A 13,541-nucleotide genomic window follows, 5' to 3' on the forward strand; every position below is an offset into this window, starting at 1 on the left:
CTTTATATTTTCCAATGAATTGTTATCTAATAGAATTAAATTCTTGCTATTATTGTTATAACTTTATATACAAAGGAACCTATTTAATTCAAGTGTACCTCACTCTATAAGTGCTAACTGTTTGAATGACACTGACAGCGACTGGGTCACTAGCCGTTTGCCAGTTTGGCAATATCTTGGCTCCCATGTGCGAGTATAGTACATCCTGCTCATCCTGGGTGGCACACTTTTGTGGCTCTATGAATCGCATTAATTACGCCTTGACTACCGGCGAGGTAACTCGTCCTGGCAACCTGCAATCCCAGCTCACCTTCTCCGCATTTGCAAGTTGCTGTCGCCGACAGTGATTTAGTGCAAATTCCCTGGCATCGAATCAATGCCAGATTCGGATTCCGAATATATAGCTCTGTGCTGTACAATAGTTAATGGGATGCTTCCCTGAGAGTCGCTCTGCTCCAGTTGGCAAGTTGATAAACTTCTCGAAATTAGCAGCGAAAACTAATTGCCAACTCGCATCCGCATTTGCAAGTCATATAAGTCGGCATAAATTCATTTGTCCCGCTCCCGGTTTTGGCCCACTCTGAATGGGCTGGCAAATATGTTATCCCTTTGTTGGCTCATGCGTAAAATTATGTGTTTGTTGAATTCATAATTGCCCCCCATTACAGCCACATGCCGCAATCGTAGATTGTTGGGGCGGCGGCGGCGCCTTGCGATTTATCATCTAGCTTTTTGTTTGCTCCTCCTGCCGAGCGGAGATTTCGACGGCAATCTGGATGTGTTGAAAACTGTGAGTGATGAGTTATGTTGTTGATTTATAATGCAAACACACATTCCTATCTAGACCTGAGTTATACGTGTCTGTATGTGCGTTTGTGCTCGTGTGACTTTAATGTAGGCGAAATCATTTTTAATTAATAACGAACTTTTGGCCATCCAAAATGGCTGAAAAACTTTTATGCCCCCGCCCGGATCCCCCGGAAAAGTTTGGCGGCAGCTCTTCGGCTCTCGAGAGCTTAAAAGCGACCGAGAGTGAAAGTGGAAGTGAAATTTGAAAGGGAAAGTGCTTAACAACTGACCCCACGCAGCTTACCAGCGCCACCCGTCGGGAGCGGGACGACGCAATTTAAACAGTTGCGAGAATTAAATTCAATTAAACTAAATGAAATTCACTTAAACAAGCATCGGAATCTGCCCGGCTAAATGGGTATAAAGCGCACAAAGCGATGGGTAACGAACCTTCTTGGTCCAGTAAATGGATGGCACCGGATTACCGGATCCCTTGCACTCCAGCGTAATGGGTCCTCCTTTGCGGGCCTGCAGTTGTCCAGACGTCGGGATGGCCCGTACACTGGGCGGAACTGGGGGGTAGAAAGGGGCAGATTGAATAGAGATTGAAAGGGGTGGCGAGGCGGTGGAAATCAGTGGCTAATTGATGTGAGGCTCTCGAGAAGCACTTGTCAAATGTAAATCTGTTCTCTAATGCTGTGCAAACATGTCGACGTGTACTCACCCAATATCTCAACTGTGTGCACTTGATCACGATTTATTTTGTCACTGATTTGACAAACATAATCCCCGGCGTCTTGGGGCTCCAAATCGGATATCTCCAAATTATAACCATCTATCAGTCTTACGCGCTCATCCCTTGTAACCATAATGTTGGAGGCGGTGAGCACATTTGTTCCCCGTCGCCACAGAAGAACGAAATTGCCTGAAAGATAGAGATATACGAAGAATGTAAGAGGAGAGTGTGGCATTAAGTGGGGGGTGGTAGGTGGGTCGGTCTTATAAGCAGATGAAAAATATAGAGCAAAATGTGTCTTCTCGTTGCCTGCGAAATTTATTGTAAAACGCCGCAATATAAACATGAAGCATTTTGCTGCCAGCGCAGACATATACTTTCAGCTGTCACTGTGGCTGAGCAACTTGGGCAGGCGAGCGAAAATAGTTTTCGTCCCCTCAGATACATATCTGTCTTTCCATCTTTCTATCTTTCTATCTTCCCTCCGCCGAGCTGTGAACATTCAGCAGATTCTGCCCGGCTCTGTTTGTCTATCCCGAAGTCCTGGCAAAAGCAGCAGGAGAAGCAGGATATGTGTGGGTTTCTGGTTTCATCTATTTTTTAGTATGTTTGCTCATATAAATGACATAATTTTGCAGATGTTGTTGGCATAATTCTTTGCTTTTTTATTCTTTGCATATTTTATGCCACTTGGATCGCTGCTGCCGTGCCCGCCTTTATTGTTGTCGTCGCCACAAAAAGGCAAACGAGAATTTGTTAAATGAGATTAAGTGGCGTATAATATGTTTATTTATTTTGTGTACTTAAGTCCTGAATGAGAGACCCATAACCCTGCGCTCCGTTCCGCTCCGCATCGGCGACCCCGAACAATTTATGAACTTGTATTTATTATGGAAATATTAAAAAAACAAACGTGGAAAAGCGCCGCACGGCCGTATTACGTATACGTGCTGTAAAACCGAAATCAGAGTTGTGTAAATACGCCGTCGCCGTTTTCAAAGTTTTCCCAATGTAAAAGTGGGCGGGACCGGCCTTCGTCCTTCGTCCTTCGGTTGAACGGTCAACCGTTTGCTGGAATATGATTTTCAGCATTCGAAATATGAAATTTTAATGAAATGTTTTTATTTTCCCCGACCTCCGCCGCCCTTTTATGTTTGTGTGTGCGTGGGCCCACTGGCAGCTGACATTTTGCTGACCTTAAGCTGCCATTAAATAATCACGGCTTAAAGTAATGCATTATTGATGCCGCTTTTAAAATGCATTCGCGTCCATAATGAGTTCGCTCAGCTTTATATTTGCCTTACTTCCGGTTATTAACAGAAGTCGAAAGCGAAGAGAGCGCAACCCACAACCCACTTCAATGCAAATAAAATATTCGTTTAAGCTGTACAGCAAAAAAAAAACCCCTGAACCCCCATAAACCCTCCCCGATTCCTGCGGCTTAAACTGGAGCAATCATCATTTTATTGGGGCCCGATTATTATTGAATCGACTCAAGACTTTCAGAGCAATTGGCCGGCATTTTGTGGGCGAGCAGGTGGTGGTGGTGGGTTTTATTTTGATTTTATATTAGTCCTCACGTCGGTTTCCGGTCCTGCATTTTATTAGAGTCTAATGGCTGTATATTGATATTATTGGAGTGGAAAGGGAGTACCATAAAAGTTTCATTTTATAGCCCGTCAATATCGACATATGAATTTGCAGGCTGCTTTAAGGCCGCCCTCTCAACCCGCAAAGTACTCATAATTTTTGGGTGGCCCACAAAAGCCTGTGGGCAATTTTTAGCAGATGGGTTCGAATTTCTAAATGAGTTACTCACCAGGCACCCACCTCGCCTCGATACATTTTAGGTGAAAGCAATTTAGTAAGTCAATACGTTCGGAGCAATGAAAATCCAATTTATAACCGCGTTCTCAATGTATTGACGAGCGTTTCTGTCTGCCATTCACCGGGTGACAACATGACGTATACGTATTTGATTCGCACACATGTGACGAGTGTGGTAGGTACACAGCGACACAGGCAGCTACAGCTACAGCGAACGGCAATCAATGAACGGCTTCATAGACCATTTGATACTTAATTTCTTTTATTGGATTAAAGGCTTGCCCCCCGCCGTCCCCCTTTTTCAGCTTGACCTCGCCGCCGGTCCGTGGTGCATAAAAGCTGCAATCAAACCCACGCCATGTCACGCCGTCGTTAAAAGCTGAAGCGGATTGATGACAGTGCAATGCAGAAGTACACACCAGCACCCACACCCCCACCCATACCCACATAGCCAAACGGGAGCAGAGACTATTGGAAACAGCCAGAAACATTGGGAATGACAGGGCCAGAACCGCAGCAAGAGCAAAGTGCATCGGGGAGATTTCCGGCAACAAATGGTGGTAGCGAGAGCAGTGTCCGCATATCAAATGACTCCCCAAAGCTCCTGTTTTTGCAATTATCTTGATTATTGAGCAAGAAACTTTAGGAGATGCTCGGATTTAATTACCGGCTGGATGCATCTGATGCATAGTGCATGATATCTGAATCTGCCATCAAAATCACAGTCCTGCGAACAGACAGTTGTTGACATCACCTGGCATTTGATGCATACAGAGAATTATAAATCCGAACTCTGCTCGGATGACAGCTTAAGGCGCAGATTGCAAATGTGTGCTGCACAAATGAAACAGCTGAAACAGCAGAAACAGCCTCACAAAAAGTCGAAACATCAGGCGTTAATGGGAAATCATTGCTCTTTAATGCCTCGGCAAGAGAATCGAATTAAATGAAAATATTTTTGAACAAAAAAAAAAAAAAAACGTGCAAACAAGCTGACACAAACGGAAATACACACGGCATTTGTTGGATGCACACTAAGAGAAAATATGAGTGATTACAATCACTTTGTATTTGAGCAGATAGAACTTCATTACCAAAATATGATTTTAATCAGTAAGCTAACAGATTCTCCTTGAAACAAGTGCCTTTGCTCTTAGTTATAATGCTGATATATGATTTTTTTTACAGTGTACAGTTTGATGTGTACTGGCTTTCAACAATCGCGGAGTGGGCAACTTTGACTGATGTCAATCTGGGCGCTGGAGTGCATGCTGAGTGGATTGTCGTCGCTGGCATCAATGTGCAATTTATTTTCATTTGCTGCGAACGGTTAATTGCATTTTATTTATTGGCGTGTCAACAGCAGTCGCAATTTAAACTTTCCCCCCTTGTTTTTCGCTTAACTGGGTCAAAATTAAAGCGGTGCCAGCGATAATGACCAGCGAGAAGGAAAGCCATCAGCTGGATCAATATTAGTTGAAATTGTTTAGTCGGGGCAAATATTCCGCTCGCCTTTAATTGATTAAAATTCGATTTTCATTGGCTCCCGCCGGGACTGGACTGGCATTATCACCAGAGTAGCTTCCTGGCACAGGACACGTCGGAAAAGTCGGTTGTTTGCCAACAACGCCCAGCATATTGACCGCATTTAAGACGGGGCTGGCTAAAAGTTTTTTGCGGCACTTAGCGAAATAATAAACTTAGCCTGGCAGCAAACACAATTTGGCCCGAATAGAGCAGCTTTTGTGTTGGCCAAGAAGGCTGGACTTTGATCTCGAACAGAGATATCTTTTCGATACACTTGAGTGAGCTTCGGAATTTGATTAATTACGATATTCACATGCGACATGCTGGCAATCAAAGCGAATAAATTGCAATCCGTTTTAGAAATTTTTGCATTAGCCGATGCTAATTGAAGTCGAGCAAGACATTTTGGCATTGCTGCATATTTTAATATGCCACTGCCACTGAAACTGTGGCACAGTTAGCAAACGGCAGCCATTCATGCATCCATGGGCAATCAAATGTCATTTTATTTGCTGCCCGGCTGCATTCACGCTTCGATTGCATTTCGTTTGCCATTTGATTGCCTACAGTTAGGCCGGATCCAGAGTGGAAATCTATCAACTGGCGAATCGAGGCTAAACTAAACTCCGTTTGGCCATGACAAACGGTTTCTCCCCTCCCCCCCACTTTCCTTTTGCGGCGGCCAACGTTAATCAGCCAAATTTATTTGCTGCCAATATGTGTGAGGTTGCATATTTTGCCAGCCGATTTATAAATGCGAAGGGAAAAATGTGTCGATGCGTATGGCCAAAACCGAACGACAGGCTGTTGACAGCTGTTGGTTGGCCAAATGCTGTTGTTGTTGTCCTTGTTGCCGCACTCGAATATTAAATTTATGTGAAGTGACATTTTGCCTAAACATATTTGCATATATTTTGCATAATTCTCACCGCCCGTTGGAAATATTATTATTATAATAGCAGCATGCCCACGCGGCAACATTTTATTTTTATGATCGCATTTTCACATCGCAATACTAATAACGTAGGATTAATTATACCGGGACAAGGACCAGTTTTTGGTGGGGGATGGGGGGTAAACTCACCCAGATTGTCCACCTGGCAGGGCAGGACGAGCGTGTCCCCGACGACGGCGCGGTAGGTGTGTCCGCGGGACATGAAGCGCGGCATGGTGGCGGTCAGCGTGGAGGCTCCCACCGCCGACTGCTGAACGTTGCTCATCGAGCGGCTGTTGCTGCCTAGAAAGAGATAGAAAGAGAGAGAGAGGGAGAAAGAGATGGGTTAGTTTGCGGTGGTACACGGGAAACAAACATAACGATATCGGGCTTGCGGCCATCCACCTTGCAAATCCAACTAAGCCCAGTTTACGGCCGCCAATTAGAGTCGAAACCATATCCGTACCACCATGACACATGCTTTCATCAAAAACAAAATCACAATAATGCAAACCCAATATTAAATTACAATTAGTTCTCATCCAAAGCAGCAGAAAGTTTTTGTTTAAACAATGGCATTGCCCAAATAATTTTAGCTATTTAATTGGCTCTTGTTTAGCGGTTGATTTCGCTAATTAGAAAATTAACTAGCGTTACCATGATACACACAATACGAATGAAATATAATATACCATAATTAGCGATTGGCCAAATATCTGGCACTTAATTGTCTTATAAATCAAAGCTGTTATTTGTTTTTTTTTTTTTTTTTGGTAAATATGTTTCAATGCAAATTGTGATTTATAACCGAAACAAATGTGACAAGCCACAGAGACTGATTTATAATTGGCGTGAATGAATGACAATTTTAAAAATAAAATAAAAAAGTGTTGAGCTAGGTTTTCTATTGAAAAAGTTTTAAACATTGGTTAGTTTAATCAGAAGTTTCACACTTTTGTTAGCTAATATTTTGCCGTGTACACTCACACTCCTGCTTAGAGGGGCCATCGTCTATCGATGGCAATTTGTTTCCATCCGAATGGGTTTCAATTAGCATAAAAATGTAGCTGCGAGTCGTTCGCGTTTACGCCAAGACCCCAGGACTCCCAGGATGGCAATAAACGCGTACTACGCACACACCGGAACCTCGAGGAGTGTGGGGAGGTGGCAGAAGAGGGGGAGACGGAGCGGGTGGCAGGGGGTGGCGTAGAGGAAGCCACTTGTCCTGGTGCGTGTGACCCGTCAGAGTGTGTTAACGCACTCGCTCCGCGTCCTCGGGGGCATCGTTGCTGTCCTGTCCGTGGCAACATGGCCAACGTGAAAATTGCTGTCGCCCAGCAGCACGGCTTAAAGCCACTTTCGTTGGCGGCAAGGAAAACAGTCTGACCCTGCCACGCAGTTTTGCCGGCTTTCAGCTTGCAGCTGGCAGCTGGCAGCTCTCCGCTCTCCGCTTTCGGCTTTCGGCGACAAATGAGCGCAGCGGAGCGTAACAAATGTTTAGCCCGGCTAAATGCAGTTCAAGTGCAAGTCCTGCGCGACGGCAACAGGACACCAAACGCAGCGTAACAAATTTGATTACAGGAACTGCGAGGGACGGAGGCGAGACTCCTTGCACCCAAAAGACGCCCCAAGGAGTCGCCAGAGGCGAGCAGAAAACGGCAACATCAGCAAACAGGCCAAAAGTCCTTATATTTGTCCCAGAAACTCCTACTTCCCCGCCCACGCTCCTTTTGCCTGCTGCACTTTTTCGTTTTGTGTGCCTGTGCGCACTCGCTTTATCTTTTACGATACCCGTGGACACGACTTTGGCCATCGCCCGCCCCCTTTTGACCAACCTGTCTTTGCTTTTAGCCGCCCCCTTCTTAAGAAACACTTTTACAGGTCCTTAGCGACCGGCGGACATAAAAGGACATTTTCGCAGATCATCATTTTATGGGAGGAGAGCGAAGTCGAAAGCGACAGGGGAAGCGAAAATTGGTCAGGCTTTAATGCTGGACTCGGACATCTTGGCCCGTGCGAATTTGTCGACCCTCAGATTTTATACTGTCCCGGGACAAAAGCGCACGCTTGTGTGAAATTGCACAAATTTTGCAGTCAAATGAACTTTAAGACTCAGCCAGAGCACAGACTCCAGACTGAGTAATAAAATGGGGGAGTCACATAACCGAATAAAAGACACTCAATAAAGCGGGGTTTAAACCAAACAAAACTTAAGGCTTTAAACAAATAAAGAACTAAAGCTTTAAATAAATATGTTTATAAATATATTTATGAGCTCCTCTTCTCTACATATAATAAAACTTCTTAAGAGAAGTAGGTCAAAAAATGTGAACCCAAATACTATAAAGATAAAGCTACTTATACTGTTTGCTACATAAATCTCCAGAAACGCACTATATACTCGAAGCCTCGCCTATAAAAACGTGTCGGAGGAGCACTTTAAATCTCTTTTATGCCCGGGACACTTTCGACTTCCTCGACTGCCTGTCGAAATACGAGCCGAGTCCTGCGTTAATATCTGGGCATGCATAAACATGTCTGGTCCTCGCAGGCGACGCGACGTGTACTTCTCGGCCCCTTTTTGAGGCGCCTGCCGAAATTAGAGTTTTGCATATGAATTTCGGGGCAACGCAGTCGGTCTGAAGTCTGTAGTCACCAGTCAGCTCCCTTTGCGGCCGGTCATTCGGGCCAAAACCAAAAGCGACCCAAGTGGCACATGTCGAGGCACCAGCACACATATTTTTCAAATGACCAAAAATGCAGTTGGCCTTAAATTGCATGCATGAAATGCATTAAACATGCAAAACCACTTCGCACCGAGAAAGCCGAATGCTCGGAAGGTGATTTGTGTTGGTTTTGGTGTGCGTAAGCCTTTTTCGTTGCCGGCAGAAGGGTCAAAATGTGTGGGCGTGGCGTGGGCGCATTAAACAATTTTAAAGTGGTTTCCAACTATGCACAAAATTTCATTAAAACTGGGCAAAGCCGAGAGGGGCAAAGCGTTTCGATGGAACGGCAAACTTTATTGCTGTCTCTCGACCAGAAAACCAGTAATTTTGCACTGCAGAAAACTTATCAAGAAATTTGATTTTGGTTCTAAAAATAAGTGATAACCTATTATGAGTTGTTAAATATTAATTACTGTCTTTTATCTCCAGATTGTGTCAAAGAAAATTGTTAAACAACACTTCAATGGAAGATTATGATTTAATTGAAAAGTTTTTTCTATCGTACAAAGTTTTGTCAGATATTAAAATTTCATATTTTTAATTTAGCTATTTGCCAGGATTAAAATTCTATTCCCTGTTGAATCTTTGGGGAAAGATGAGCTATTTTATTTAATAAGCTTTTAATCCTTTCAAATAATGGCTAGAGTTGAGAGTTTATGAAGCCAAGAGCTCCGTTTCTCCCTGTGTGCTACTTAAATTCGAGCTCACATTTAAGAAGAGTTCTTAAATTTATGCGGCTCAGTCGCTCACGTAGCAAGTCGCGTGCGTTGCACAAAACGCAAAAACTTTCGCCACTTCCGCGCCGAGCACTTTCTCTCTGTCCGTGCTGAAAAATGAGCGCGAATGGGTTTTGTCCTCGCTGTCGCGAAAACTGTGTCACATACGTCCACCGTACAGTGCGCACTCGCACTGACGCACACACCCTCTCCCCGGAAAATTCACTCGACGGCACTTACATCAAAAATGCAAACTTCAATGCAGCTGCACCGCACAATAAACTCGATTGCGAAACAGTCTTGCAGCTCGACAATGTGATACTCATTGTTTGGGGGAAATCCCCACAACAAGGGAAACGATACCGACGGCATCCCTTCTCTCGGTTTCCCCGCCGATTGATTTCCACCTGCCATAGAATAAGCGGTGATATGGCCAACGTTTTCCACGGCGAGTGGTGCGAAAAGCACAGTTTGTTGCTTAAATAATTTATCTCGTGCACAAACACACACTTTGCGTGGCGAGGGTTTTTAGCAGCTAACGACAAAGCGGTGGGGCGAAAAAGAGGGGATGCCAGTCAACATTGTTGCATAAATAGTGACGCAGTTTGCTGAGAAGTGCACTGGAAAAAAAATACATTACGATTATAATGATAATTGGTCATGGAAAATTAAGTTCTTTATAGTTTGTAAAGTACGTGTTTTGGAATTGTTTTCCAACTGATATTAAGAAAAGTTTTGTTTATGGAAACTGAATAGGAACATTTACAGAATATTTTTCTTTCTCTGTACTATATCTTCTGTTCTCAGGCTTTTCTGGCTACAGTTGCCCCCGTTATCAGGTAATGGCGGTTGAGCTCGCCGAGTGGCGGTTGTTGTGGCATTTGCGCCTGCTTTTGTAAGCGAGGAGCATTGGCATACTTGCAACAGAGGCCTCCGTTCCGTTTGAACCATTCGAATCCGTTGAGTTTGAGTTTTAGGTTCAGGTTCAGTTTCAGTTGCAGTTTCAGTTTTTGTGGCCTCGACCAAAGAGCAAATGGAAGAGCCTGCCACACGGTTGCATCAATTCGATGCGGGGGCATTTGAAATTGTTTTCGCCGAAATCTCGAGTTGCATCGCCTCGCTTTTTGCGGCTGCTACAATACTTTCAGTTTGAGCTGCACTCTCATGCGATTCAAATTGCGATTGTTTTGCGCCAGCGACATTGCGGTTGACAATGAGGAGCAGCTGGAAACGCTGTCACCGGCGACTGATATATGTATGCACTCCATTTCCCATTTCCCATTACCCATATACCAGATACCATATACCAGTTACCAGTCAGCGCACTAAATTTGTTGCATTATTTTCGGCGGACACGGAGCCCGCACATGCAGCGTTTTCTCATTTCCGTTGCGTGGTTGCAGCTTCTGCGGCAACTTGGCTCTGCTTTCGCTCCTGCGGTTCAGTTACACGCCAGAGCATTTTTCCAGCAGAGCTTCTCGGGTGGAGGAACCAGAGGCGGTTTTAAAAGTTCTCTAGAGCTGAAAACGTTTCTAAACTATTTGCAAAAATAAAATACTCTTGTAAATGGTGGGAATAAATAATAAAAGAGAATGTGTTGATGAAATGGTGGCACACAAATAAATTTGCTGCATTTCCAAAAAGCATTCCTTCAGCAACAGCTCTAGTTCGCAAGCAAATTGATAAGAAATCAAGTTCACTTAAACTTTTAAATTGTTTATTATTGTGTAGCTTTTCCCAAAGTAAAAAAGTCTGGTGCCGTCCCTGGGAAACAGCAATAGTTGCAGCAGCAACACCGGCAACATCAGCAATACATGCAACAGCAGCCACACTTTGTTTCATTAAAACTTTTGCCACGTGTCCTGGATGCATGTGTGCTTCGTATGTGTCGGTGTGTGTATGTGTGTGTGTGGGTGTTGGAGTGTTTGTATATGATCAGCATCTTTGCTTGTTTTGCCATTTGTTTAGTGTTTACTCGCCACCTTCGCCAGTTCCGCCGCCCACGTGGCGCGCTATCTGCATTTCAATGCATTTTAAAATATGCATAGCGGGCGGAGGTAAGCAGGAAAAGCGGGAAAACTAACCGAAAACGAGGGGGGCGGGGGTTGTGAGGGGGTAGCAAATATTTTAGTTCACTGGGGGAATGTTCATTACATTTTTTGTTCTGCTGCTGAACTCGCCGTTCGGCAGCTTCTTGGCGTGGAGTTGGCTTGTTAGCCGAGATTTCCATGCATATGGAGCGGAGAGCCGCGGGATACGTTGCCACACCTGTCGGGAAAATCCGGAATCCCCAAGAGCCTCCCCCCCTCGCTCCGCCTCCTCCATTTCAGCATATTGCATTTTCCGTTGTTCTACCTTGTTGCATATTTAATGCATGCAAATTATTTACGGTGTCGACTTTTAGCCCGCGGCGCAATGTTGTTTTTAAAGCGCAGCTAGCTGCGGCCAATTCATTTTTATTGCCTGCAATTTTGGGCTCCCCACCACCTCCCTCTGCCATTAGGGAGATGCTGGTCTCCTTCCCCCTGAAAACCCCTGACGCGGCATCTCGTAAGCCCCACTGACTTGGCTGACTTCGGAGTCGTAAGTGCATTTATCAAAATCCTCTTTCGAAGGAGGAAAAGAGGGGGGTAGAGGGTGAGGGGGATTGCAAAAGTGCACGTCAACGACAGAGGCGTGGAAAACGTGCCACGAACCTGCTACGTCGGCACAGCAATTTCCCAGCAATTTCGCACGAAAAAAAGGCGATGACAAAAAGCATACGAGTGAAATGTCATTCAAGCAGCGAATGCCATTTACCCGACACCCAAACACCATACACCATCCATCCCGAAAACCCCAATGGCGAAACCCCAGCACAAAACCCAACGGATTCCATCAGCCAGGTGGAGGAGTTCTGCCATTTGACACCCGAAATATGCAAATGCTGTCAGCTTTCCCGCTTTACTATCCCCCCTTCCCCCTTCCCCCCTTCTTTTACTTCCGCTGCTGCCGCCCACCGATGCAGCAGCGGTGGGCGTGAACTCGTCAAGCTTTCGCGCTTGTCGATAGTCAATCTATTCATCTTTCTAACTGGTTTCACATGTGCCGGCAGAGCTGCCAAGCTGCCACACATTTCCCAGCTCATCCCCGCCCACTTTGGTGTCTGACTTTCGACTCTGTGCGGGGGCGGGGGGCGTGGCCGCTGTCAGAATCGAGCTTGACTTTTATGCACATATCATTTGCATAACATTATTTGAGCAGAGTTCGCATTAAATTCTGAAATGCCAAATAAATCCGCAAGCGAAATGCTATTTTTTGCCAGCTATTTTCGTTTACGTTTGCACTTAGCATGCACTTGCATCCCTTTTCCCATCCCTTTGCTCCTCCAGCAGAATCCTTCGATTCCCGGTGAGTCCTGCGGAATCCTACGAACCCTGCGAGTCCTCTCACTCTGCTGCTGGCGCTGACAGTTTTCTCAATTTGCATTTCCAGTTGCAGTTCCATTTTGAGCTTGAGATCGAGTTTGAGCTGAGCCACGTTTGATTTACGCTTGTTGACGCTGCACTTGGCGAATGCGTAATAAGCGTGTGAGCACTGACTCGCCTCCATTCTTAACTCCTTTTATCGCCTCCTCCCCTCCGCATTGGATTGAGGATTCAGTATTCAGGATGGGGGTTCGAAAGAGGCGTCGTAAATTGTTTTATTGCCCTGTCATGCCCGAACATCCCGGCAAACGCTTACAGCTAGGCCATAAACTTATTATGAATTCCTGTTATTTATTTGGCAATTTATATTTCATGCACATTGGCGAACCCTTTAAATTAAATAATAAAAACAATACTCGCGTTTGGAAAACCCTCGGCTCGCTGAGCCAGCAAAAAGGAAAAGGCAGAAGAGCAAAGGAAAATCCTTTCAAAAATATGAGACTGACTTAAGCGCACAAGGCAGATAGGAGAGCCCTCGGAAGTCTGGCGTTATAAAAATATTAAAGCAGCGTCAGACGTGTGGACTCGACCGGGTAGTTATGGTTTTGAAAAGTCATCGGAAAGATCTGGCAATCGTCCTAGAAACACGCGCATAACCGCACGCACATGTTCGCCTAATAAGCGATGGGGAAGTGGAGAAAAACAAGCCATATATCTACCGCAAGGACACATCCGCATCCTTCGCCGTAAATCAAACTTCTCAATAGACAGAAATGTTTGCGGTTATATATTGACAGGAATTTGCACTAATATTTCACTAGCACACACACTCAGAAAGGTTCTTTGGGTTTCTAGCGCGGAGGTACCTAAGCCACTTTG

General features: G+C 45.0%; 1 protein-coding gene across 1 annotated transcript in view; it reads right to left on the reverse strand.

Annotated features, from left to right (window-relative positions):
• Positions 1 to 13,541, reverse strand: part of LOC108095811 (neurotrimin) — a 63,568-nt gene that overhangs the window by 6,921 nt on the left and 43,106 nt on the right. Inside the window, exons 3-5 of the mRNA XM_017197084.2 lie at positions 5,964 to 6,116; positions 1,514 to 1,714; positions 1,240 to 1,361 (exon numbers count right to left, since the gene is read on the reverse strand). Coding sequence (XP_017052573.1) covers positions 1,240 to 1,361; positions 1,514 to 1,714; positions 5,964 to 6,116 — 476 coding nt within the window. The remainder of the gene's footprint in view (positions 1 to 1,239; positions 1,362 to 1,513; positions 1,715 to 5,963; positions 6,117 to 13,541) is intronic.

Source organism: Drosophila ficusphila, unplaced genomic scaffold (genome assembly GCF_018152265.1).
Source record: "Drosophila ficusphila isolate 14025-0441.05 unplaced genomic scaffold, ASM1815226v1 contig_791, whole genome shotgun sequence".
Lineage (NCBI taxonomy): Eukaryota > Metazoa > Arthropoda > Insecta > Diptera > Drosophilidae > Drosophila > Drosophila ficusphila.